This window comes from Centruroides sculpturatus, unplaced genomic scaffold, assembly GCF_000671375.1.
Source record: "Centruroides sculpturatus isolate CEXI.00-Female unplaced genomic scaffold, Cexi_2.0 scaffold56, whole genome shotgun sequence".
Taxonomy (NCBI): domain Eukaryota; kingdom Metazoa; phylum Arthropoda; class Arachnida; order Scorpiones; family Buthidae; genus Centruroides; species Centruroides sculpturatus.
Genome location: NW_019384586.1, coordinates 361864 through 386403, shown reverse-complemented (window position 1 = coordinate 386403; position 24540 = coordinate 361864). Strand labels below are relative to the sequence as shown.

At 32.0% G+C, this 24540-nt stretch overlaps 1 protein-coding gene across 1 annotated transcript in view; it reads left to right on the top strand.

Annotated features, from left to right (window-relative positions):
• The first annotated feature begins 9 nt into the window (after positions 1-9).
• Positions 10-24540, top strand: part of LOC111624597 — a 33808-nt gene continuing 9277 nt past the window's right edge. Inside the window, exons 1-11 of the mRNA XM_023367489.1 lie at positions 10-30; positions 2053-2121; positions 2191-2280; positions 2354-2450; positions 2794-2868; positions 11757-11854; positions 11928-12034; positions 12200-12450; positions 14791-14930; positions 15012-15104; positions 22076-22361. Coding sequence (XP_023223257.1) covers positions 10-30; positions 2053-2121; positions 2191-2280; positions 2354-2450; positions 2794-2868; positions 11757-11854; positions 11928-12034; positions 12200-12450; positions 14791-14930; positions 15012-15104; positions 22076-22361 — 1327 coding nt within the window. The remainder of the gene's footprint in view (positions 31-2052; positions 2122-2190; positions 2281-2353; positions 2451-2793; positions 2869-11756; positions 11855-11927; positions 12035-12199; positions 12451-14790; positions 14931-15011; positions 15105-22075; positions 22362-24540) is intronic.

The following is a 24540-nucleotide window of genomic DNA, read 5'->3' as shown; positions in this document are numbered from 1 at the left end:
AAGGGGAAGATGGGGGAAGATAGGGTGAAGGTGAGAAAGGAAAGGGGATGAAAAGAAAAGGGTTGGGATCTATGGTTGTTTTATAAGGAATAATCAGCAGAAAAAACAATAACGATAACAAGAATGTTACAGAGGAATACAGGTTGGGAGTGCCACGTTACACATCGCAAACAGCACTAACATATGAACAGGTAATAACGTAAACACATTGTGCAGATTAATAATGTTACAAGAAATTACATGTTGAGAGCTGTCTGACAAATCGTAGATAGTACAAACATAATAACAGATGACAAATGAATGTACAGTACAAAATGTAAATTTTTGAAAAGTTTAGGCACACTGAAATTTTCGTTAGGATTTTATTTCGGAAGATTTTAAATTAAATCTATCAAATTAAAAATTAAACTTTTAATGACAACGGAAATATTTATTGATTAGTAATTTTCTTAAATTGTCTCTAAAACAAGGAAGTTACACAACAGAATGCCCAAAGTAATATATTCATTAAAACGTGGCATTCTTGTTATGTCTATAATTCTGTTATATAAGACACATTAAGAGTAGGATTCAATTAAGATAATTAAGATTCTTAGTGTTTAGAATAAATGGCATTCTCACATAGAGGAATGTATCATTATAAAAAAAAATACCTATCATATCAAACGTTTAAGTAGGTATAATTTTATACACGTTTATTTTCGAAATTCATTACAGGAAGTATGCCATTAATAACTTAATGCATTTAAAGTGTACTTTCTTAAACGGAAAATATGCGTGTTATTGAAGTTGAGTTTGAGTGGAGTAGAATAATGGGATAAGCAACACAACAACTCACTGTGATCTGCCAACAGGGAGATATCTCCCTGATTGTGACAAAGAGTTTCTATGCAATTTTGTTCGAATAATTACCTATAATCAACGGCCACCCCCGAACAATGGGCAATTTTTATGTCTTCGTCAGATACCGACGCTCAGAGAGTTGATTCTTTCAATTTGGAGATAATATTGATTCTATTAGCGCCCACACGAAAGAAATATTAAACAAAGAAAAACAATAAAATATTTATAATTTAAAATTATGGAAAACGCAAGTAATGAGATTAAAATACTTCTTTATTTCTTAAATGCAGCATCGCAAATTCTCGGGTTAAATATATTAAGATGTGACTACCGTAAGAATTCATGGGAAATTCGATTTTTTCAATTTTATTCAAATTTTCTCGAATTGTTTCTTATCCTGAATACTCTGGCATTAGTTTCCACGATATTTTCCGATAAATTCGTATGCGGAGACTTGCTTAACTTATTCGTGGGTTTCAAATACATCATACAGTTATTTCTTATTGGTATGGTCGTATTCTGGACTTTTCAGTTCTCTTTTCTTAAACGAATTCGTTTACATCTTCCTAGTAGTAAATCTTGCTATGAAGTCGAGGAAACGTTAATTACCTCCATAGAATTTCAATTTGCAGTTTTCTTCGCAGTCGCTGCTTTATTACTAGTCATAGGTTACTTCATTCTTGACTTTTCTCTATATTTTGCCATGGAAAAGGCAACTGTAACAGAATTCCTTCTCTGTAATATCGATTGGGCATTATCATCATTTTTTTTAATAGGACAAACTGTTTACATATTATTCCTTCTTTATAATTATTTACTCATTTTGTTTCATGGATTTAACACATTGTCGAGCAAACTCGATGTAGTTCCTTATGGAAGAAGCATGATCAAAGATCTAATCGTATACATAATTGAAGAACATACAACATTAATGGAAGACGTTCGAAATGTCAATAACCAACTCGAAATGTATTTTCCTGCTGTTTACTGCAATAATTTATACGGGTTCAGTATCCTTGTAACCATTACTTTGTTTTATGATTTACCCGCTGAATTTAAACTGGGTGCATTTGTTGTTATCATATACGTAATTTTCGAATTTATGATAATTTCATTCGGTTTATCCAGATTTACATCCTCGGTAAGATTTATTTAATACTTGTACCATCAAATTAATATATAATCTATAATGTTTATTATTCATTTCAGATTTACGGAAATTTCAACGAGATGAATAAATTTTCCTCATGCAGATTCTCACTGCTTTTTAAATTGAAGGTAAATTGAGTGTTTTATTTTTACGTTATTGATAAACTTTATTCCAAAGATATGCACTTTTTCGAACAGATGCTGAATTTTATGAAGAGATTCGGGAAAACACCCATCGGAATTTCTTTTGGTGGATTTTTTCGAGTGAAACGCAATTTCCCGATTAAAGTAAGTTTCGATTAAATAATGCATTTTAATTTATTATTGTGGATTTTATCTTCATCTCTATTTTTATTTTTAGATGTTGAGTAGTTTTTACTCTATTCTTTCTGCTCTTATCGAATTGGCAAAGAAGAACGAAAGTACGAAATGTACTTCTTCACGTTTGCTGAATGCAAGTAATATTCAGAACACATCACTGTATTGAGAACTTTCAACGTGAGTACATAAAATCAACGAAGATTCGTTGAATCGAAAAAACGATTTGCAGCTTATCTAGATATTGCTGATTTTTCTATAACTATATACGTGAACGAATATAAAATATCTGCAATATTGAATAACTAGAAGCACTTCTTATACGTATAAACACAAAAACAAAGTACACTTAATGAGTAATGTAGAAAATAAAGTTTAAACAATCTTATTTCTTTAATTTATCAATCGTTAATTCTAAAACATTCCCCTAACGAAATACAGAAACACTGACCATACAACTTATCTAATATTTTTTGTATATAGAAAGAACAGCTGAGAATCTTCACGACACTAGTTCTATTCAACCTTTTATTGGAAACGTAGTTAAGTGGTACACAGGTAAGAAAAAACGAAAAATTTGGGGCAAGCTGTTTGGACAGGCGCAAACTCACCTTCTCATATATTAAAAAGCATCTTGCCTGTATTATTTAATTAGAAAAATCTACTTAGTTAATTGTGAATGATGAAGAGGTTTATCACACACCCAGCCTGTTTAATTATCTTAACCAAAATGCATTTCGGCCTTTCTGGGTCTTATCAATATTATGACACAAAACAGATAATATATAGTGATAATTAAAAAATCTGGGTGTGTTATAAGTCACTTTCCAATGTTTAATTCTTTCATTCAGTCGGTTATTTGTGAAACCACTAATAATGCTGTAATTAATGTACGCTCTTCGTAAGAAATTACATATATTTTAATATCAAATGAGAACGTTTTTCAAATGACTTGGTTAATGCCTTAAGGTTCATAAACCCGATAAATCCAGCTTCTGATACTTCAGCGGTATTTGCCGGACATACGTTGGAAAAAAAGTTTAGAGCTTTACTCTCTAACTCCCGGCTTCTCACAATGTAATTTAGGTGAAGAGACAAAACATCATAGCTCTACTGGGCAGAAGTAAAGTTTGTGGATCCAAAAGGTGGTTGGGTAATTTACCCTTGTTATAAATACGGCCGTATTCTATGGGTTGAGTCATAAATAAGTTCCGTTTTCTAAACTGAAATTTATTTGCCAATAAAATGTACAACAATAGACCTTAATCTAACACATATTCACCATCATTATTAATGACTTCTTGCCATTTTTCGGGCAACTTGTCAATTCCCCTTGCATAAAATTCTGGTGGTTTCGAATCAAAAAACTCCTGGACGAACTCCTGAACTTGGTCATCATTTTGGAAGCATTGCCCTTGTAAAGCATTCTGCAGTGCCCGGAAAAGNGTTCGAAAGTACTATAGGTGTTTGAAGAGCGGAGGCCCACCAGTGGCCGAGCGGTCTTCGTACCCTAACCACTGGGAGTTCGATCGTGGGTTCGCGCCTCGCTCGGACGGGCTAGCCACAGAGTTTTCCGGGTTTTCTCCACGTCTGTAACGCCTAAATAGGGGCCCGTTTCCCTTAAAAGACCGCCAGGAAGGCATCCCCTAGGCAGATCACCCGAGTGTTGCGTTGCCATAAATAAACAAACAGTTTGAAGAGCGGAAAAATCGGCTACTCTGATTCCTGTATATGTAGTCAGTCAGTGACTTTTTTACTCTTCGGTGAGTCATTACCGTGACTTCTGATATAAAGCACTAGATTTTTAGATCAAATTTTATCTGTTATTGTTAAATACAGAACGACTTCAATATATTTCATACTTAAGCGTTAACTACTATTTGCGACTTCTCTTATATAGCCTAATAACTAGTTGTTACCCGCAACTTCGCCCGCGTGGATTTTGCAAGCAAACACCATTTATATTCAGTATTTCAACAACCATAGTAATTGTTATATAACACCTACCACTAAAAATGAAACGAACTGTTTTCAACTTGATTAATTTTCCGGAACGTTTACTATTATTCTATAATCGAACCGATATGCAGTAACAAAATTCGAATTCAAAACGGTTCGAAAATTTGGTTAAAAAATCAAAATATATAAAAATATTTATAACAATGTCTGAAATGTTATCAATTTAATACACCTGATTACTCAATGAAGACTAAACGTAGTTGAAAACAAAAAATCCCATCTAAAATACAGTAGAAGCCGTTCTTCATGTTAAGCCTTAATGCTCTCCCTCTCCCCCTGCGGAGGAATTTCGAAAAATCCCTTCTTAGTGTTCGTTTTCATGACGTACCCTTTATACCAAATTTTACCTCTTTAGGTTTAGTGGTTTGCTCTGGGTGATGATGAATCAATCAATCAGTGAGGACAAGTAATTTTATATATTTAGATTATTCTGCAAACTACAGAGAAAGTATTGTAAAAGCTAAAGTTTATTTTCTGGTTTGAATTCTTTGTTTCTGCTCATGCAGTGACCAATTACTCTGTAAGTCGATGTTATTATATTTTGAGGAACAGAATAGCCCGAGAGTAAAAGTTCGTCTTCACTGTCAAGTTTTAAACATTGATTTATTATCGATACTTTCATTTTCACTAATATCTACAAACTGACTCCAAAACTTCTATACATTTGGGAGTTTTTTCAAATAAATCTTCTTCATATACGGGAGTCAGAGTTGCCGATATTCTGAGATCGATTTCTCCTCCCTTGTTATAAATACGGCCGTATTCTATTATTAAAGAATTCGAGACTACAGCATTGTAACATATTATTTTTTAATAATCATATATTACGTTATATTAAAATATATAGCAAGGAGAGTTACGTCACTTTCCCCTCTGTTATGAGTGTTTTTTAGAAAAAGAATATAGTTGTGTGTGGCGTCATCTGTTATAAAAAGTTTTTATAACAATATCTCACATTTTTAATTACTATTAAACGGTAAAAAGCTTAATTTTTAGGGTATGGGTGGGTTTTATAAAAAAAAAATGTAAATGAAGATTTTATTCGTTATAAAGTTCTATCCCTTTTTGGGACACATCATCCTTTCTCTCTTACCATCCTCTCGATCTTTCACCACTAAAATTTAACAACGGCGATGCACCTCATATACAAGCCACCATGCCAAATTTTGTTTTTTAATCTATATACATCCTGAGATATTAAGCGAAATAGATGCAAACATACACACACATCCACGGAATTTTTTTTTGTTTTATTTTTTGAATTCAGGAGGTCTCAAAACGTGGAGATATGTCAAATTTGTTTCTGTAAATGTTTTGCAAGATTCCCAAACTTTCCCTTGTTATGTACTGTACATTCAAGTTGAATTCAAAATCTAATTTTAAGAAACTATAACGTCATTCATGTCTATATCAAAACATATTTTAAATTAACATCATATTACTGAACGCCGTTTAGTAGAATTGTTATAAAAAGTTTTAATGGCAAAAATTTGAGTTCTTGTGATTCTGAGCAACATTTTGAATAAAATTCGTTTGTTTTCATGCCAATTTACTTTAATTAGTAAATACTGTAGTAATATTACATTCATGTTATCCATTATGATCGAATCCTCTAAATTATAACATAGTATTAAAAAAAACTTCCGCATTCTTGCTTTAGAATACATCAATTCACGTGAAATCTCACAAATAATGTAGAAAACCATTAAAAATATAACATATTTATGTATATAATGGCATTACCGAAAGTTAACTAACTATTTTTCATAAAGATTTACATTACCTGAATTTGTTTTTTAACGCTGAGCAATAAGAAAAATTGTTTCAAAAGTATTATGTAAAGATGCTGGCCATCATGAAAACATATCAAACATGTTAACATCTTGAATCATTATTTAAAATATGACAAAAATACTCGATCCGATGAGTGTAACTAGTGAAGATGTTAGAACATATGTGGATTATTGTATGATCCAGTAATAAAACAAACGATTGAACGTGAAGGAGAAAATATAATGAACTTTCAAATATAAACTTCCAAAAACCAACAAATACTTCTTGGTTTTGATATTTATTGTTACCATATAAAAGTTTTACTTACTCCTTTAATAATATTATGAAAAGTAAAAGAAAATACAAAATGTATGATTTTAGTGTATAAATCAAATAATTTGGAAAGGTAGAGGAAAACGTGGTATTATGGAACACTGCGGGTATTATGGAACCATCCCATTTCAAACTGATAATAAAGGCGAACTGTAGCAGATTGTGGCTGAACTGAACTAGGCAGACATCCATAGCAAGGGAAAAATCCGTTTTACTTCAGTTAAACGGTTGTCCGTATTTTAATCAGCAAATTTGTTTTTTTTTTTTTCAAAATTCGCAAGTGTTGAATGTTAAGTGAATTTAATTATTTTAAAAATATAAGTCGTGTAGTTGTAGTTGTAGGTTCACTGGTGCATGTATTCCGTTCCAGAGACTTAGGGGTACATATTAATCTGTGTGATGTTCACGTTTTTTAAAGTTTGGTCTTGACAGACATAAGTTAATTCAAGATGGCGATGCGTGAAATACGGACCCCATTGGTGCTTTTACAGTAATATGGAACTCAACTCCTCCGAACTTTCTATTTGCAAGCAGACATTCCTCCAGAGCAATTTGTGAAAAAGACACTAGGTAGAAAGCCAATTCTTCCTGAGAATATCGAAAAAGAGCTGCTGGAATATATATTGTTGATGGAGGTCATATTTTTCTATTATAAAAGCATTTTTGCGATAAAATACATTGGAGTAAATAATTTTGTAATTATTTAACATTTTTTGTACTTTCCTATTTGTTTTTGGATACATTAAAGCGTTTTTTGAAAATATACAGTAAGGTTCCATATTACCACGATTTTCTCTAAGCCTACTTTCTGACGTTTTGTACAGAAGCTTTCAAAAACCATACTTATAGTTACACTAGCGAAAAATCCAATTAGGAACATTTAGTTTAATAGTTACCAGTACTTTTTGCACAAAAAATGTGAGTGTAATTATGATACTTTGTTTACAATTCACTAAAATGTAATTGGGTTTCCATAATATCACCTTCTCCTCTACTCTATACAGTTATGCATATATATAATAAAGAAATTTCTATAACGGATCACAACTGTTGACCAAGCAATAATTTTAAAACATTAAATTATATATTAATAGGCTTAATTAAGTATATTATACTCCATTAACTAAATTATTATTGAATTGAACTGAAATTTTAGGAAGAATATTGCACTTTTTCCTAACCTTCATACATTCTTTGTAATTGTTCCTTTGTTAACAATATTCATTGCACGTTCCAATCCATATTTTCTTACCTGAAAGTCGTACTCAAATCAATTATTCAAGCGGACACTTTCAGTTAACAAAATATGCCTGCCTGGACTTTTACTTAGCATACTTCACATTACCATTCGTGGAGGATTATCTCAGTCTGTCCGGAGCAAAACGCTATAAATAAGTTTAAATGGGTACATACCTAATATTGTATTTTATGTATATTTATTTTATTTTGTCGCTTAAGTTGTTATCATAAAATTTGGAAAACATGTAAAAAGTTGCGTGTTGCATTAGGTTTTTCGGTGCTCTAACAAATACAAAAATATGTTTTCGTTGATGCCATTTACATTACACCGCAGCTACGAAGTAAGTTTTTATCTTAATAAAATCCACCATTTTAAATTTTTAAAATGCTGACACACTATGCATGACATCCATTATCAAATATTGATGTTTTCTTAAAGTATTTCGTACCGCCGGCGATACGCTGACTACGACATGTCTACAGTTATCCTCATTTTTTGAGTCAATGACACTAGTGATCCGTGGTTCCATACAAAAACTCTCTAGTGAGAATTTCTCGTTAATCCTGATGTTTTGGTCATATATAGTTTTGTTAAAAACTCGTTCTTGTCCTCATCTTTACTGACATTTAAAACTATAACCCTTGGGTTCCTTTTCCGTGTTTTGCTGATCTTTACTTTTTCATTTACATTTGTAAGGGTTTCTATTGCTTGTTTCAGATTAAGATAGTCTTTTTCCGAAGTAAGTTCTATTTTGACATTCCCACCTGCTGTAGGAGTAATGTTCCTCACTCCTATGCTAAGGGAGGTGGGGTCTATTTTGTCCTGCAATGTGTTCATGGCTTCTTCAGAACATAATGTCTCCCACTGGCAATGGCCATAGGCTTCAGAATAATTTCACGTAAGCGCTCATCTCGTTTATTAGAAGCTAAGGCTTCAGTTATCATAGTAGTTGTGATATTTTCCCTTCCTGTACCTATTTTAGTTACTTCGGCGTAGCTGCGAGCAATGGGTGGCATCTATTTCCGTAAGGCCAGAACTATTCCGAATAAATTGTTGGCTGCCGCGTGCATGTTTAGTGCCGCCTGCCTAACTTCTTTTTGTTCTTAGTCCTTCCCGAGCCATGTGAGTTGGCTATCTCTCCTATAATGATCACAAATCCGTTGGAAATCACCAGAATCGACTTTTCCAGGTAGTCCGTTGTCGAATTATCCATAATTAACACATAAAATTACAAGCGTACAGTCAGGTTTCAATGGGTAGAATGTGTAAAGTCAGCAAGAAAGTGAAAACCCGGTCAAAACAGCGTTACAAACCGATAAATACGCCAAATTATGGTCGAGTAGGATAACCCGTATTACGGTTAATTGGAGTACACCGCAACACTATGGAAGGGTGAGGACATCGATAACTCCTAGTTAACAAATGTATCGAATTTAACCGAAGTTACACAGGATATTAGCATAATCACGCGCACGACACCTCGCAATCACGGTACACAGGGTCCAGCAGGAGGACCGCAAAAGGCCCGCAAAGACCGAAGCTAAAAACAGCGATACCTTTCGAGAAATTTGACAAAACGTAGCAAATATGACAGCGAGTCTTACAGAAGGAAGCCGCTTTCTATTGTATGTTATTACATTACAGGCCACCAGTGACAAAGTCGTTCCGTTCTCTGAACAATTATCAAGCAATAATCAAAAATTTTAAAAATACAGTAAAGGATTTTTAAAGAAAATTAGTAAAACAATACGTTGAATAAACTACATTGTTTTCACATTTCATCATGTCTCATCACCAAGAACCAGCACCCTTTCATGAAGCATAGGCAAACTCTATTAAAGTTCATCTCTTCAATGGAAGAATGTTCCTGGTAATTGGACATCACGAAATGTGAAAACGTATTTTTTACTGCGTAAACCTCGTCAATTATTTTTAATTACAAAAATTAACACTCAATCCTGATGAAAATAAACGAAGTACATAACCTCGATTCATGACCGTCCTATTCTTGAAGTTTCTCGTAAATTAAATTTCGTAAACAAGAGCAAGCTTTTCCATAAATTTTTATTATCGAAATTTGAATGTTGTTACTGCATTAACCTAGTCATCCCAGATACGCAGGAAAAGTACACTAAAAGTCAGTGGCACGAAGGGCATTCGGGTGAATCCTCATCCATGAAGTAATAACGCTGGGTGAATCGATTGTTTCTTATTCGCAATCATACCAGGACGCTTCCTGTTGTTGGTGCTTGGGAGGCTCGATCCCACGATTTTATTACTTAATTTCGTGCAACTTAAAGGTAGTCTGATTATTCCAAGAACGTTGCCATAATTTTTACAGTTCGGCCTTCATTTTGGGTTTTAAATCAGTGTGATATAAGACGGAATAGGGTGGCTGACTTTACTGCTATGCCAGTCATCTGGTTTCCCCTTATGCCTACGTTCCTGGAACCAAAGAAAATATGACATGGTAACTTCTTGTTGAAAGATTGTATAAAATACGCCGGATCTTGTGCATGACAGTGCTATGAAAACTAAAGGGAGTTTAAAGATCGGATTGTTCTCAGTGAGTTTGAAAGTATTGCAAACAAAGAACACTGCGACGGAGTTCGTTTGTTTACAATATGTTTTAGTGCTAAGCAGTTCTGCAGAGAATACCGAGTTAGCCTTTGGTACTTGATATGTTACCATACCGCCGTGAATGATTACAGAAGAACCAACATGATTATGAAGTTTGGATCCATTTGTACAAAAAAACGAAACTTTTATATTTACGTTTTATCTCTGCTCACTGTTGCATGTATTGTACATATAGTTAGCTTCTTTCTTCCAGACTCTCTTTCGTAAAACATTCGTAGTTTTTACAAATGGAATCGTCAAACGTCTCGAACATAGCCAGCATTCAGTTGCTTTCATTGAAAACTAAATGCTATTAATGAATTAATTCTTCCAACTCTATTTTTCTTAGTTTCTTCCATTCCTTTATCAAGTTGTCCGCAACAGCCCAAGTATTTTTGTCACTTTCGAAATCCTATTCTACCACAAATCAATCCATATCACTCACAATGCAATAACTGTGAAATTCAAGTTACTGTTAACAACAAAACAGAAAAGTCAGTGTCATCTAAGCCAAATGGCCCAAAATTCGTGTTGACAGAGAAACAATCTACCGTCCAAAATAGAAAACCAAAAACTTATTTTATGTAATGGGCGATTGACTAGGCTGATTTTACCTTTATGCCTCCTTTATGTCTCGCATCTTAACTAGGACTATACAGTATTAGTTTATCTCCATGATAGTGTCTCGTGTCAGAGAAGAATGCGAACCTATTTATCGAAAATTTTCGTCTATTTTTTGTGTTTTTAAAATACTGGTTATTAAATTTTCAATAATAAGCATTTACAAAATTTCACTACAGTTACTATCATAAAACTTATGTAATAAATTTGACGTAATAATTGTGTGATTACGTAGATGTATTAATGCCAACAGCAAATATTTAGAAAACTTAATATAAAAACTCTGCACAGCTGCGTAAATTGGATCAAAAATAAACGATTTAGACAATAACACCGTTAAAAATATTACAATTTACTTTAACTGTAAAGTGTTATTTAATTTAAACAGGAATTATACAGATGATTTTCAAGTATTTTTTTACGATCATATTTTTAAAACATTTTTGAAAGTCACTCTGATACAGGAAATAAATTCTAAAATACAATTTAAATCATGAAATAATTACTTAAAATTCTAATTTCAGCAAAATATTACACTATATAAAAGTAATTCTAGTGTAATTTAAAATTATCATTCGTATTCTTCGTACTTTTTTGTCAGTTGGTGTCAACAGCAATATGAATACTCCTCTGAAGTAAGGCTTGTGGAAACATATTTATATGTTCATTAAATTATTGAAATTACTTTACTTACATATATTTATTGTCAATTAACTTTTATAGAGTTTTAAATCAAACTTTGAAGATCTTCCTTATATTCTCTACGATTCTCTGTTGCAGTGCAAATGCAGAGGAAAATGAAAATAAACGGGGTGAGTTAACGATATTATTCTTTGTTCAGAAATGTTTATTAATTCTGATGATTTCGTGGCATTTGTAGGAATTGTACGAAGGATGATTGGTGGTAAGAATGTTGAAATTAAGGATTATCCATTTATGGTGAATTAAATATTATTTATCTTATTTTATAACTTACTTATAGAAACCAAAATAAATAATAGTTTGTTTCTAGATTGCCCTGTTTTTAGTAGTAAATGATATAGATGAAGATTATTTTCTTGGATGTTACTCATTGATAACAACCAAAACTGCACTGGGTGCCGCTCGCCCAATAGTAGAGTATGCATTTTCTAATTAATTACGATAAATGAAAATACTTTAAAATTCGTATAATATTTATAAAAGTAAAAATGTAATTATTTATACTATAATATATTTCGGTATAATATTATTATATATTTAAATCAAGTTATTATATATTCATATCTTATCTGTATATCATAGAAAGGAACCCGATGAAATATATGGGACAATTGGTAACAAAGATAAATTCCTTGGACAGAAAGTGAATTTCAAAGAATTAATTCCACATCCGTACTATAAAGGCACTGTATTCCTTTATGACATAGCAGTTTTAATACTAGATAATGACGTTTCTCTTCCTCCACATGTACAAACAATCGCTCTACCACGTACCAATAAAGAATACTATTCAGGAATGGCAACGATGGTTGGATGGGGAATCATTGGAACAGGTTAGTACATATTACATTTTGAGAAATATCTATAACGATTTTGAATTTTACTTTTAAAGCAAAATAACATTACTACTTTTCCCTGTTTTAAATGCCATGGAAAATATTATGAAGAAGTATACAAATGTCTTTTTAATAAAGTTTCAAGTGAAGAATATGAAGTTTTGGTGTATGAGTCATACACCAAAACTTCGTATGTAAGAATGGATAGAAAATATAACAAAATGTTTTAGCCAATAAAATCTCTGCATACTTGCATGTTTTCGATAATATTATACCCAATATTAATTGTTAAATATATTTTATATCTAGAAAACATTCATTTCTGTAATGACTTTTCATTATATTATACAGTGTAATATATTAAGTTTAGATTTATATTCCATAATAGAATCTAAATCATTATTCAATCATCAGTTGAATAATAATTTAGATTTTCTATACGAAAAATTAATTTATATAATATATTTAATGAGTTATTTCGGTCTTTAATTTTTCAATAGTAAAAATTAAAGTGTTTTTTCAGGAATGTTGTTATTATATCCTTATAAATATTTCAATCATTTAGGAGAAGTACTGTTGTACGAGATTTACAATGAAACAAAATGTGGCATAGTAACTTATACAGTTATTATGCCAATTGCATAAGGTGTATTGATGCGTTACACTTTCGTAGATAAAGGTAAAGGGGTGCAGAAAAGGGATAGTGTGTCATATCTCCAGTGAGGTCAGACTTATTGACAATTTTGCTCGTAATACGCATACACAATTTTTAAACAAATAACTTTTACTCTAAGATTTAAACATTTTGCCTTTTTATAGTAAATAATATAAAAGTTATTTTTAAATATTGGTATAACTGTGTATTCTGAAACCGTGTTTTTTTTTATCTGTTTTTATTGTCACAACTAGGTGCACGGATAGACACTGGGCATTTCTACATCATCTTTATTCGGAATATACTGTAAGCCGATACGCGTTTCGGGCATAAGCCCCTCATCTGTCGGCATGACTTCCAGGATTTCTTGGAGATGGTGTTGACACGTACACATTCCGTTTAAAGTTACATATTTACAGTTAAAATTGTTTTACTTTTAAAATACGGTCATAGTTTAAAATATATTTAATAGTACTTTTAATTGTAAATATATTTTAAACTATAATGGTATTTTAACTGTAAATAAGTAATATTAAACGGAATGTATACGTGCCAACACCACCTACAAGAAATCCCGGAAGTCATGCCGACAGATGAGGGGTTTATGCCCGAAACGCGTATCGGCTTATGGTATTCGCTTGTGCCAACTATAAATCTGACACCTAGCGGTATTAGCGCGAACTATGTAATGGCTGCTGCTATGGGTATAAAGTCTGTGGTCTGCTAGAATTAAAAAGTGTTTCCCTACAACGGTAAATAATAAGTATTGTTGTGAATTTGGATGTAAGTCTAAAGGTTCATCAAACTCAACAAATAAAACATTGAAAACAAAGCTAACTAGAAAGAAATATGATTTAAGGGATTTTAAGTTCCATTTCTTTTTCTATTATATATTTCAATTTTCTATACCCCAGCTTTCTCTTCCTTTTTTACGCTATCTTTATCGTTCCGTAGCAAGCTATAGATATTGGGTGCTCTTTTATAGACCATTCTCAAGTTTTTATAAGACAAAGAATATTATAAACGTTCCATTTTGGAACATTTATAATATTAAACCTGACGATGGCCTATATTAGATAGATTGAAAACATTTGTAAAAATAAAAGAATTTTAAGCTCAGCAAAATTACGTGTTGGTGAAACTGAAGTGAATTAGTTGCTAATAAATGTATAGATATGAAGTTATTAGTTTTAGCATTTCCTCTCCTTATAAGACATCTTTTTCGATCACCCACATATTCTAAAATGTCACAAAGTGTAATCATAATGACTTAAACGACTACGAAATCAACTAGGATTAATGTCGGACACAAATGCGGATAAAACGTTTTTAGTACAGAGAGAAAACATATTATAAAGACAAAACACATGTAACACTCGTATGTTACAACGCACACTATACCTTTTGTGGCAGCCATTTTGGTCGACTCATACGCCACCTATATTTACTGACACAAGCGAATATTCCGAATAAAGATGATGTAGAAATGCCCAGTGTGTATCTACGCACGTAGTCGTGACGATAAAAACAAAGAATAAAAAAAAACATATTGATATAATCTGATAAAATAAAAAAAGTATACATTAATTTAAAATTATTGTATTTTTGAAAGTGGATGATATTAAATTATATACAAAAATAAAAATAACTGCAAGCTAATTGTAAATTTCATGTCTATGAAGACCGGAAGGACACAACGCGTTTCCTAAAAGCGACCTCAGTTAGTATAGTGAACGCTTCCGACACTATTTATAAAGATAATCCGTTGTACGAGAGCAGATCAGTAGTCCTTACACAACAAGCTGATGTTTCCATAATGCCAGTAAGTACAAACTTGTGTAACTTATACAATAAAATCATATAGACAAACTTTAAAACAAGTAATTTTTTTATTTTATTCTAGGGTGATTCTGGTGGTCCCCTTGTATATGAGAAAGATGATGGAAAACGGGTTCAAATTGGAGTGTTAAGTGCAGGTCAGATGATACCGGATGGGGTTAGTGTTTATGCTTCGACAAGTTTTTTTCTTGATTTTATAAAAGAATATTGCGAAGGAGATATTACATTTGTATAATTGTAAATAACTTTTGAATTATATTTGAGAACTTCCTAAATCATTTCGTTTGTGTTTTTCAAGAAAAATAGCTTTNTATGTAAATGAAGATTTTATTCGTTATAAAGTTCTATCCCTTTTTGGGACACATCATCCTTTCTATCTTACCATCCTCTCGATCTTTCACCACTAAAATTTAACAACGGCGATGCACCTCATATACAAGCCACCATGCCAAATTTTGTTTTTTAATCTATATACATCCTGAGATATTAAGCGAAATAGATGCAAACATACACACACATCCACGGAATTTTTTTTTTGTTTTATTTTTTGAATTCAGGAGGTCTCAAAACGTGGAGATATGTCAAATTTGTTTCTGTAAATGTTTTGCAAGATTCCCAAACTTTCCCTTGTTATGTACTGTACATTCAAGTTGAATTCAAAATCTAATTTTAAGAAACTATAACGTCATTCATGTCTATATCAAAACATATTTTAAATTAACATCATATTACTGAACGCCGTTTAGTAGAATTGTTATAAAAAGTTTTAATGGCAAAAATTTGAGTTCTTGTGATTCTGAGCAACATTTTGAATAAAATTCGTTTGTTTTCATGCCAATTTACTTTAATTAGTAAATACTGTAGTAATATTACATTCATATTATCCATTATGATCGAATCCCTTAAATTATATCATAGTATTCATAAAACTTCCGCATTCTTGCTTTAGAATACATCAATTCACGTGAAATCTCACAAATAATGTAGAAAACCATTAAAAATCTAACATATTTATGTATATAATGGCATTACCGAAAGTTAACTAACTATTTTTCATAAAGATTTACATTACCTGAATTTGTTTTTTAACGCTGAGCAATAAGAAAAATTGTTTCAAAAGTAATATGTAAAGATGCTGGCCATCATGAAAACATATCAAACATGTTAACATCTTGAATCATTATTTAAAATATGACAAAAATACTCGATCCGATGAGTGTAACTAGTGAAGATGTTAGAACATATGTGGATTATTGTATGATCCAGTAATAAAACAAACGATTGAACGTGAAGGAGAAAATATAATGAACTTTCAAATATAAACTTCCAAAAACCAACAAATACTTCTTGGTTTTGATATTTATTGTTACCATATGAAAGTTTTACTTACTCCTTTAATAATATTATGAAAAGTAAAAGAAAATACAAAATGTATGATTTTAGTGTATAAATCAAATAATTTGGAAAGGTAGAGGAAAACGTGGTATTATGGAACACTGCGGGTATTATGGAACCATCCCATTTCAAACTGATAATAAAGGCGAACTGTAGCAGATTGTGGCTGAACTGAACTAGGCAGACATCCATAGCAAGGGAAAAATCCGTTTTACTTCAGTTAAACGGTTGTCCGTATTTTAATCAGCAAATTTGTTTTTTTTTTTTTCAAAATTCGCAAGTGTTGAATGTTAAGTGAATTTAATTATTTTAAAAATATAAGTCGTGTAGTTGTAGTTGTAGGTTCACTGGTGCATGTATTCCGTTCCAGAGACTTAGGGGTACATATTAATCTGTGTGATGTTCACGTTTTTTAAAGTTTGGTCTTGACAGACATAAGTTAATTCAAGATGGCTATGCGTGAAATACGGACCCCATTGGTGCTTTTGCAGTAATATGGAACTCAACACCTCCGAACTCTCTCTTTGCCAGCAGACATTCGTCCGGAGCAATTTGTGAAAAAGACACTAGGTAGAAAGTCAATTTTTCCTGAGAACATCGAAAAAAAGCTGCTGGAATATATATATTGTTGATGGAGGTCATATTTTTCTATTATAAAAGCATTTTTGCGATAAAATACATTGGAGTAAATGATTTTGTAATTATTTAACATTTTTTGTACTTTCCTATTTGTTTTTGGATACATTAAAGCGTTTTTTGAAAATATACAGTAAGGTTCCATATTACCACGATTTTCTCTAAGCCTACTTTCTGACGTTTTGTACAGAAGCTTTCAAAAACCATACTTATAGTTACACTAGCGAAAAATCCAATTAGGAACATTTAGTTTAATAGTTACCAGTACTTTTTGCACAAAAAATGTGAGTGTAATTATGATACTTTGTTTACAATTCACTAAAATGTAATTGGGTTTCCATAATATCACCTTCTCCTCTACTCTATACAGTTATGCATATATATAATAAAGAAATTTCTATAACGGATCACAACTGTTGACCAAGCAATAATTTTAAAACATTAAATTATATATTAATAGGCTTAATTAAGTATATTATACTCCATTAACTAAATTATTATTGAATTGAACTGAAATTTTAGGAAGAATATTGCACTTTTTCCTAACCTTCATACATTCTTTGTAATTGTTCCTTTGTTAACAATATTCATTGCACGTTCCAATCCATATTTTCTTACCTGAAAGTCGTACTCAAATCAATTATTCAAGCGGACACTTTCAGTTAACATAATATGTCTGCCTGGACTTTTACTTAGCATACTTCACATTACCATTCGTGGAGGATTATCTCAGTCTGTCCGGAGCAAAACGCTATAAATAAGTTTAAATGGGTACATACCTAATATTGTATTTTATGTATATTTATTTTATTTTGTCGCTTAAGTTGTTATCATAAAATTTGGAAAACATGTAAAAAGTTGCGTGTTGCATTAGGTTTTTCGGTGCTCTAACAAATACAAAAATATGTTTTCGTTGATGCCATTTACATTACACCGCAGCTACGAAGTAAGTTTTTATCTTAATAAAATCCACCATTTTAAATTTTTAAAATGCTGACACACTATGCATGACATCCATTATCAAATATTGATGTTTTCTTAAAGTATTTCGTACCGCCGGCGATACGCTGACTACGACATGTCTACAGTTATCCTCATTTTTTGAGTCAATGACACTAGTGATCCGTGGTTCCATACAAAAACTCTCTAGTGAGAATTTCTCGTTAATCCTGATGTTTTGGTCATATATAGTTTTGTTAAAAACTCGTTCTTGTCCTCATCTTTACTGACATTTAAAACTATAACCCTTGGGTTCCTTTTCCGTGTTTTGCTGATCTTTACTTTTTCATTTACATTTGTAAGGGTTTCTATTGCTTGTTTCAGATTAAGATAGTCTTTTTCCGAAGTAAGTTCTATTTTGACATTCCCACCTGCTGTAGGAGTAATGTTCCTCACTCCTATGCTAAGGGAGGTGGGGTCTATTTTGTCCTGCAATGTGTTCATGGCTTCTTCAGAACATAATGTCTCCCACTGGCAATGGCCATAGGCTTCAGAATAATTTCACGTAAGCGCTCATCTCGTTTATTAGAAGCTAAGGCTTCAGTTATCATAGTAGTTGTGATATTTTCCCTTCCTGTACCTATTTTAGTTACTTCGGCGTAGCTGCGAGCAATGGGTGGCATCTATTTCCGTAAGGCCAGAACTATTCCGAATAAATTGTTGGCTGCCGCGTGCATGTTTAGTGCCGCCTGCCTAACTTCTTTTTGTTCTTAGTCCTTCCCGAGCCATGTGAGTTGGCTATCTCTCCTATAATGATCACAAATCCGTTGGAAATCACCAGAATCGACTTTTCCAGGTAGTCCGTTGTCGAATTATCCATAATTAACACATAAAATTACAAGCGTACAGTCAGGTTTCAATGGGTAGAATGTGTAAAGTCAGCAAGAAAGTGAAAACCCGGTCAAAACAGCGTTACAAACCGATAAATACGCCAAATTATGGTCGAGTAGGATAACCCGTATTAGGGTTAATTGGAGTACACCGCAACACTATGGAAGGGTGAGGACATCGATAACTCCTAGTTAACAAATGTATCGAATTTAACCGAAGTTACACAGGATATTAGCATAATCACGCGCACGACACCTCGCAATCACGGTACACAGGGTCCAGCAGGAGGACCGCAAAAGGCCCGCAAAGACCGAAGCTAAAAACAGCGATACCTTTCGAGAAATTTGACAAAACGTAGCAAATATGACAGCGAGTCTTACAGAAGGAAGCCGCTTTCTATTGTATGTTATTACATTACAGGCCACCAGTGACAAAGTCGTTCCGTTCTCTGAACAATTATCAAGCAATAATCAAAAATTTTAAAAATACAGTAAAGGATTTTTAAAGAAAATTAGTAAAACAATACGTTGAATAAACTACATTGTTTTCACATTTCATCATGTCTCATCACCAAGAACCAGCACCCTTTCATGAAGCATAGGCAAACTCTATTAAAGTTCATCTCTTCAATGGAAGAATGTTCCTGGTAATTGGACATCACGAAATGTGAAAACGTATTTTTTACTGCGTAAACCTCGTCAATTATTTTTAATTACAAAAATTAACACTCAATCCTGATGAAAATAAACGAAGTACATAACCTCGATTCATGACCGTCCTATTCTTGAAGTTTCTCGTAAATTAAATTTCGTAAACAAGAGCAAGCTTTTCCATAAATTTTTATTATCGAAATTTGAATGTTGTTACTGCATTAACCTAGTCATCCCAGATACGCAGGAAAAGTACACTAAAAGTCAGTGGCACGAAGGGCATTCGGGTGAATCCTCATCCATGAAGTAATAACGCTGGGTGAATCGATTGTTTCTTATTCGCAATCATACCAGGACGCTTCCTGTTGTTGGTGCTTGGGAGGCTCGATCCCACGATTTTATTACTTAATTTCGTGCAACTTAAAGGTAGTCTGATTATTCCAAGAACGTTGCCATAATTTTTACAGTTCGGCCTTCATTTTGGGTTTTAAATCAGTGTGATATAAGACGGAATAGGGTGGCTGACTTTACTGCTATGCCAGTCATCTGGTTTCCCCTTATGCCTACGTTCCTGGAACCAAAGAAAATATGACATGGTAACTTCTTGTTGAAAGATTGTATAAAATACGCCGGATCTTGTGCATGACAGTGCTATGAAAACTAAAGGGAGTTTAAAGATCGGATTGTTCTCAGTGAGTTTGAAAGTATTGCAAACAAAGAACACTGCGACGGAGTTCGTTTGTTTACAATATGTTTTAGTGCTAAGCAGTTCTGCAGAGAATACCGAGTTAGCCTTTGGTACTTGATATGTTACCATACCGCCGTGAATGATTACAGAAGAACCAACATGATTATGAAGTTTGGATCCATTTGTACAAAAAAACGAAACTTTTATATTTACGTTTTATCTCTGCTCACTGTTGCATGTATTGTACATATAGTTAGCTTCTTTCTTCCAGACTCTCTTTCGTAAAACATTCGTAGTTTTTACAAATGGAATCGTCAAACGTCTCGAACATAGCCAGCATTCAGTTGCTTTCATTGAAAACTAAATGCTATTAATGAATTAATTCTTCCAACTCTATTTTTCTTAGTTTCTTCCATTCCTTTATCAAGTTGTCCGCAACAGCCCAAGTATTTTTGTCACTTTCGAAATCCTATTCTACCACAAATCAATCCATATCACTCACAATGCAATAACTGTGAAATTCAAGTTACTGTTAACAACAAAACAGAAAAGTCAGTGTCATCTAAGCCAAATGGCCCAAAATTCGTGTTGACAGAGAAACAATCTACCGTCCAAAATAGAAAACCAAAAACTTATTTTATGTAATGGGCGATTGACTAGGCTGATTTTACCTTTATGCCTCCTTTATGTCTCGCATCTTAACTAGGACTATACAGTATTAGTTTATCTCCATGATAGTGTCTCGTGTCAGAGAAGAATGCGAACCTATTTATCGAAAATTTTCGTCTATTTTTTGTGTTTTTAAAATACTGGTTATTAAATTTTCAATAATAAGCATTTACAAAATTTCACTACAGTTACTATCATAAAACTTATGTAATAAATTTGACGTAATAATTGTGTGATTACGTAGATGTATTAATGCCAACAGCAAATATTTAGAAAACTTAATATAAAAACTCTGCACAGCTGCGTAAATTGGATCAAAAATAAACGATTTAGACAATAACACCGTTAAAAATATTACAATTTACTTTAACTGTAAAGTGTTATTTAATTTAAACAGGAATTATACAGATGATTTTCAAGTATTTTTTTTTACGATCATGTTTTTAAAACATTTTTGAAAGTCACTCTGATACAGGAAATAAATTCTAAAATACAATTTAAATCATGAAATAATTACTTAAAATTCTAATTTCAGCAAAATATTACACTATATAAAAGTAATTCTAGTGTAATTTAAAATTATCATTCGTATTCTTCGTACTTTTTTGTCAGTTGGTGTCAACAGCAATATGAATACTCCTCTGAAGTAAGGCTTGTGGAAACATATTTATATGTTCATTAAATTATTGAAATTACTTTACTTACATATATTTATTGTCAATTAACTTTTATAGAGTTTTAAATCAAACTTTGAAGATCTTCCTTATATTCTCTACGATTCTCTGTTGCAGTGCAAATGCAGAGGAAAATGAAAATAAACGGGGTGAGTTAACGATATTATTCTTTGTTCAGAAATGTTTATTAATTCTGATGATTTCGTGGCATTTGTAGGAATTGTACGAAGGATGATTGGTGGTAAGAATGTTGAAATTAAGGATTATCCATTTATGGTGAATTAAATATTATTTATCTTATTTTATAACTTACTTATAGAAACCAAAATAAATAATAGTTTGTTTCTAGATTGCCCTGTTTTTAGTAGTAAATGATATAGATGAAGATTATTTTCTTGGATGTTACTCATTGATAACAACCAAAACTGCACTGGGTGCCGCTCGCCCAATAGTAGAGTATGCATTTTCTAATTAATTACGATAAATGAAAATACTTTAAAATTCGTATAATATTTATAAAAGTAAAAATGTAATTATTTATACTATAATATATTTCGGTATAATATTATTATATATTTAAATCAAGTTATTATATATTCATATCTTATCTGTATATCATAGAAAGGAACCCGATGAAATATATGGGACAATTGGTAACAAAGATAAATTCCTTGGACAGAAAGTGAATTTCAAAGAATTAATTCCACATCCGTACTATAAAGGCACTGTATTCCTTTATGACATAGCAGTTTTAATACTAGATAATGACGTTTCTCTTCCTCCACATGTACAAACAATCGCTCTACCACGTACCAATAAAGAATACTATTCAGGAATGGCAACGATGGTTGGATGGGGAATCATTGGAACAGGTTAGTACATATTACATTTTGAGAAATATCTATAACGATTTTGAATTTTACTTTTAAAGCAAAATAACATTACTACTTTTCCCTGTTTTAAATGCCATGGAAAATATTATGAAGAAGTATACAAATGTCTTTTTAATAAAGTTTCAAGTGAAGAATATGAAGTTTTGGTGTATGAGTCATACACCAAAACTTCGTATGTAAGAATGGATAGAAAATATAACAAAATGTTTTAGCCAATAAAATCTCTGCATACTTGCATGTTTTCGATAATATTATACCCAATATTAATTGTTAAATATATTTTATATCTAGAAAACATTCATTTCTGTAATGACTTTTCATTATATTATACAGTGTAATATATTAAGTTTAGATTTATATTCCATAATAGAATCTAAATCATTATTCAATCATCAGTTGAATAATAATTTAGATTTTCTATACGAAAAATTAATTTATATAATATATTTAATGAGTTATTTCGGTCTTTAATTTTTCAATAGTAAAAATTAAAGTGTTTTTTCAGGAATGTTGTTATTATATCCTTATAAATATTTCAATCATTTAGGAGAAGTACTGTTGTACGAGATTTACAATGAAACAAAATGTGGCATAGTAACTTATACAGTTATTATGCCAATTGCATAAGGTGTATTGATGCGTTACACTTTCGTAGATAAAGGTAAAGGGGTGCAGAAAAGGGATAGTGTGTCATATCTCCAGTGAGGTCAGACTTATTGACAATTTTGCTCGTAATACGCATACACAATTTTTAAACAAATAACTTTTACTCTAAGATTTAAACATTTTGCCTTTTTATAGTAAATAATATAAAAGTTATTTTTAAATATTGGTATAATTGTGTATTCTGAAACCGTGTTTTTTTTTATCTGTTTTTATTGTCACAACTAGGTGCACGGATAGACACTGGGCATTTCTACATCATCTTTATTCGGAATATACTGTAAGCCGATACGCGTTTCGGGCATAAGCCCCTCATCTGTCGGCATGACTTCCAGGATTTCTTGGAGATGGTGTTGACACGTACACATTCCGTTTAAAGTTACATATTTACAGTTAAAATTGTTTTACTTTTAAAATACGGTCATAGTTTAAAATATATTTAATAGTACTTTTAATTGTAAATATATTTTAAACTATAATGGTATTTTAACTGTAAATAAGTAATATTAAACGGAATGTATACGTGCCAACACCACCTACAAGAAATCCCGGAAGTCATGCCGACAGATGAGGGGTTTATGCCCGAAACGCGTATCGGCTTATGGTATTCGCTTGTGCCAACTATAAATCTGACACCTAGCGGTATTAGCGCGAACTATGTAATGGCTGCTGCTATGGGTATAAAGTCTGTGGTCTGCTAGAATTAAAAAGTGTTTCCCTACAACGGTAAATAATAAGTATTGTTGTGAATTTGGATGTAAGTCTAAAGGTTCATCAAACTCAACAAATAAAACATTGAAAACAAAGCTAACTAGAAAGAAATATGATTTAAGGGATTTTAAGTTCCATTTCTTTTTCTATTATATATTTCAATTTTCTATACCCCAGCTTTCTCTTCCTTTTTTACGCTATCTTTATCGTTCCGTAGCAAGCTATAGATATTGGGTGCTCTTTTATAGACCATTCTCAAGTTTTTATAAGACAAAGAATATTATAAACGTTCCATTTTGGAACATTTATAATATTAAACCTGACGATGGCCTATATTAGATAGATTGAAAACATTTGTAAAAATAAAAGAATTTTAAGCTCAGCAAAATTACGTGTTGGTGAAACTGAAGTGAATTAGTTGCTAATAAATGTATAGATATGAAGTTATTAGTTTTAGCATTTCCTCTCCTTATAAGACATCTTTTTCGATCACCCACATATTCTAAAATGTCACAAAGTGTAATCATAATGACTTAAACGACTACGAAATCAACTAGGATTAATGTCGGACACAAATGCGGATAAAACGTTTTTAGTACAGAGAGAAAACATATTAAAAAGACAAAACACATGTAACACTCGTATGTTACAACGCACACTATACCTTTTGTGGCAGCCATTTTGGTCGACTCATACGCCACCTATATTTACTGACACAAGCGAATATTCCGAATAAAGATGATGTAGAAATGCCCAGTGTGTATCTACGCACGTAGTCGTGACG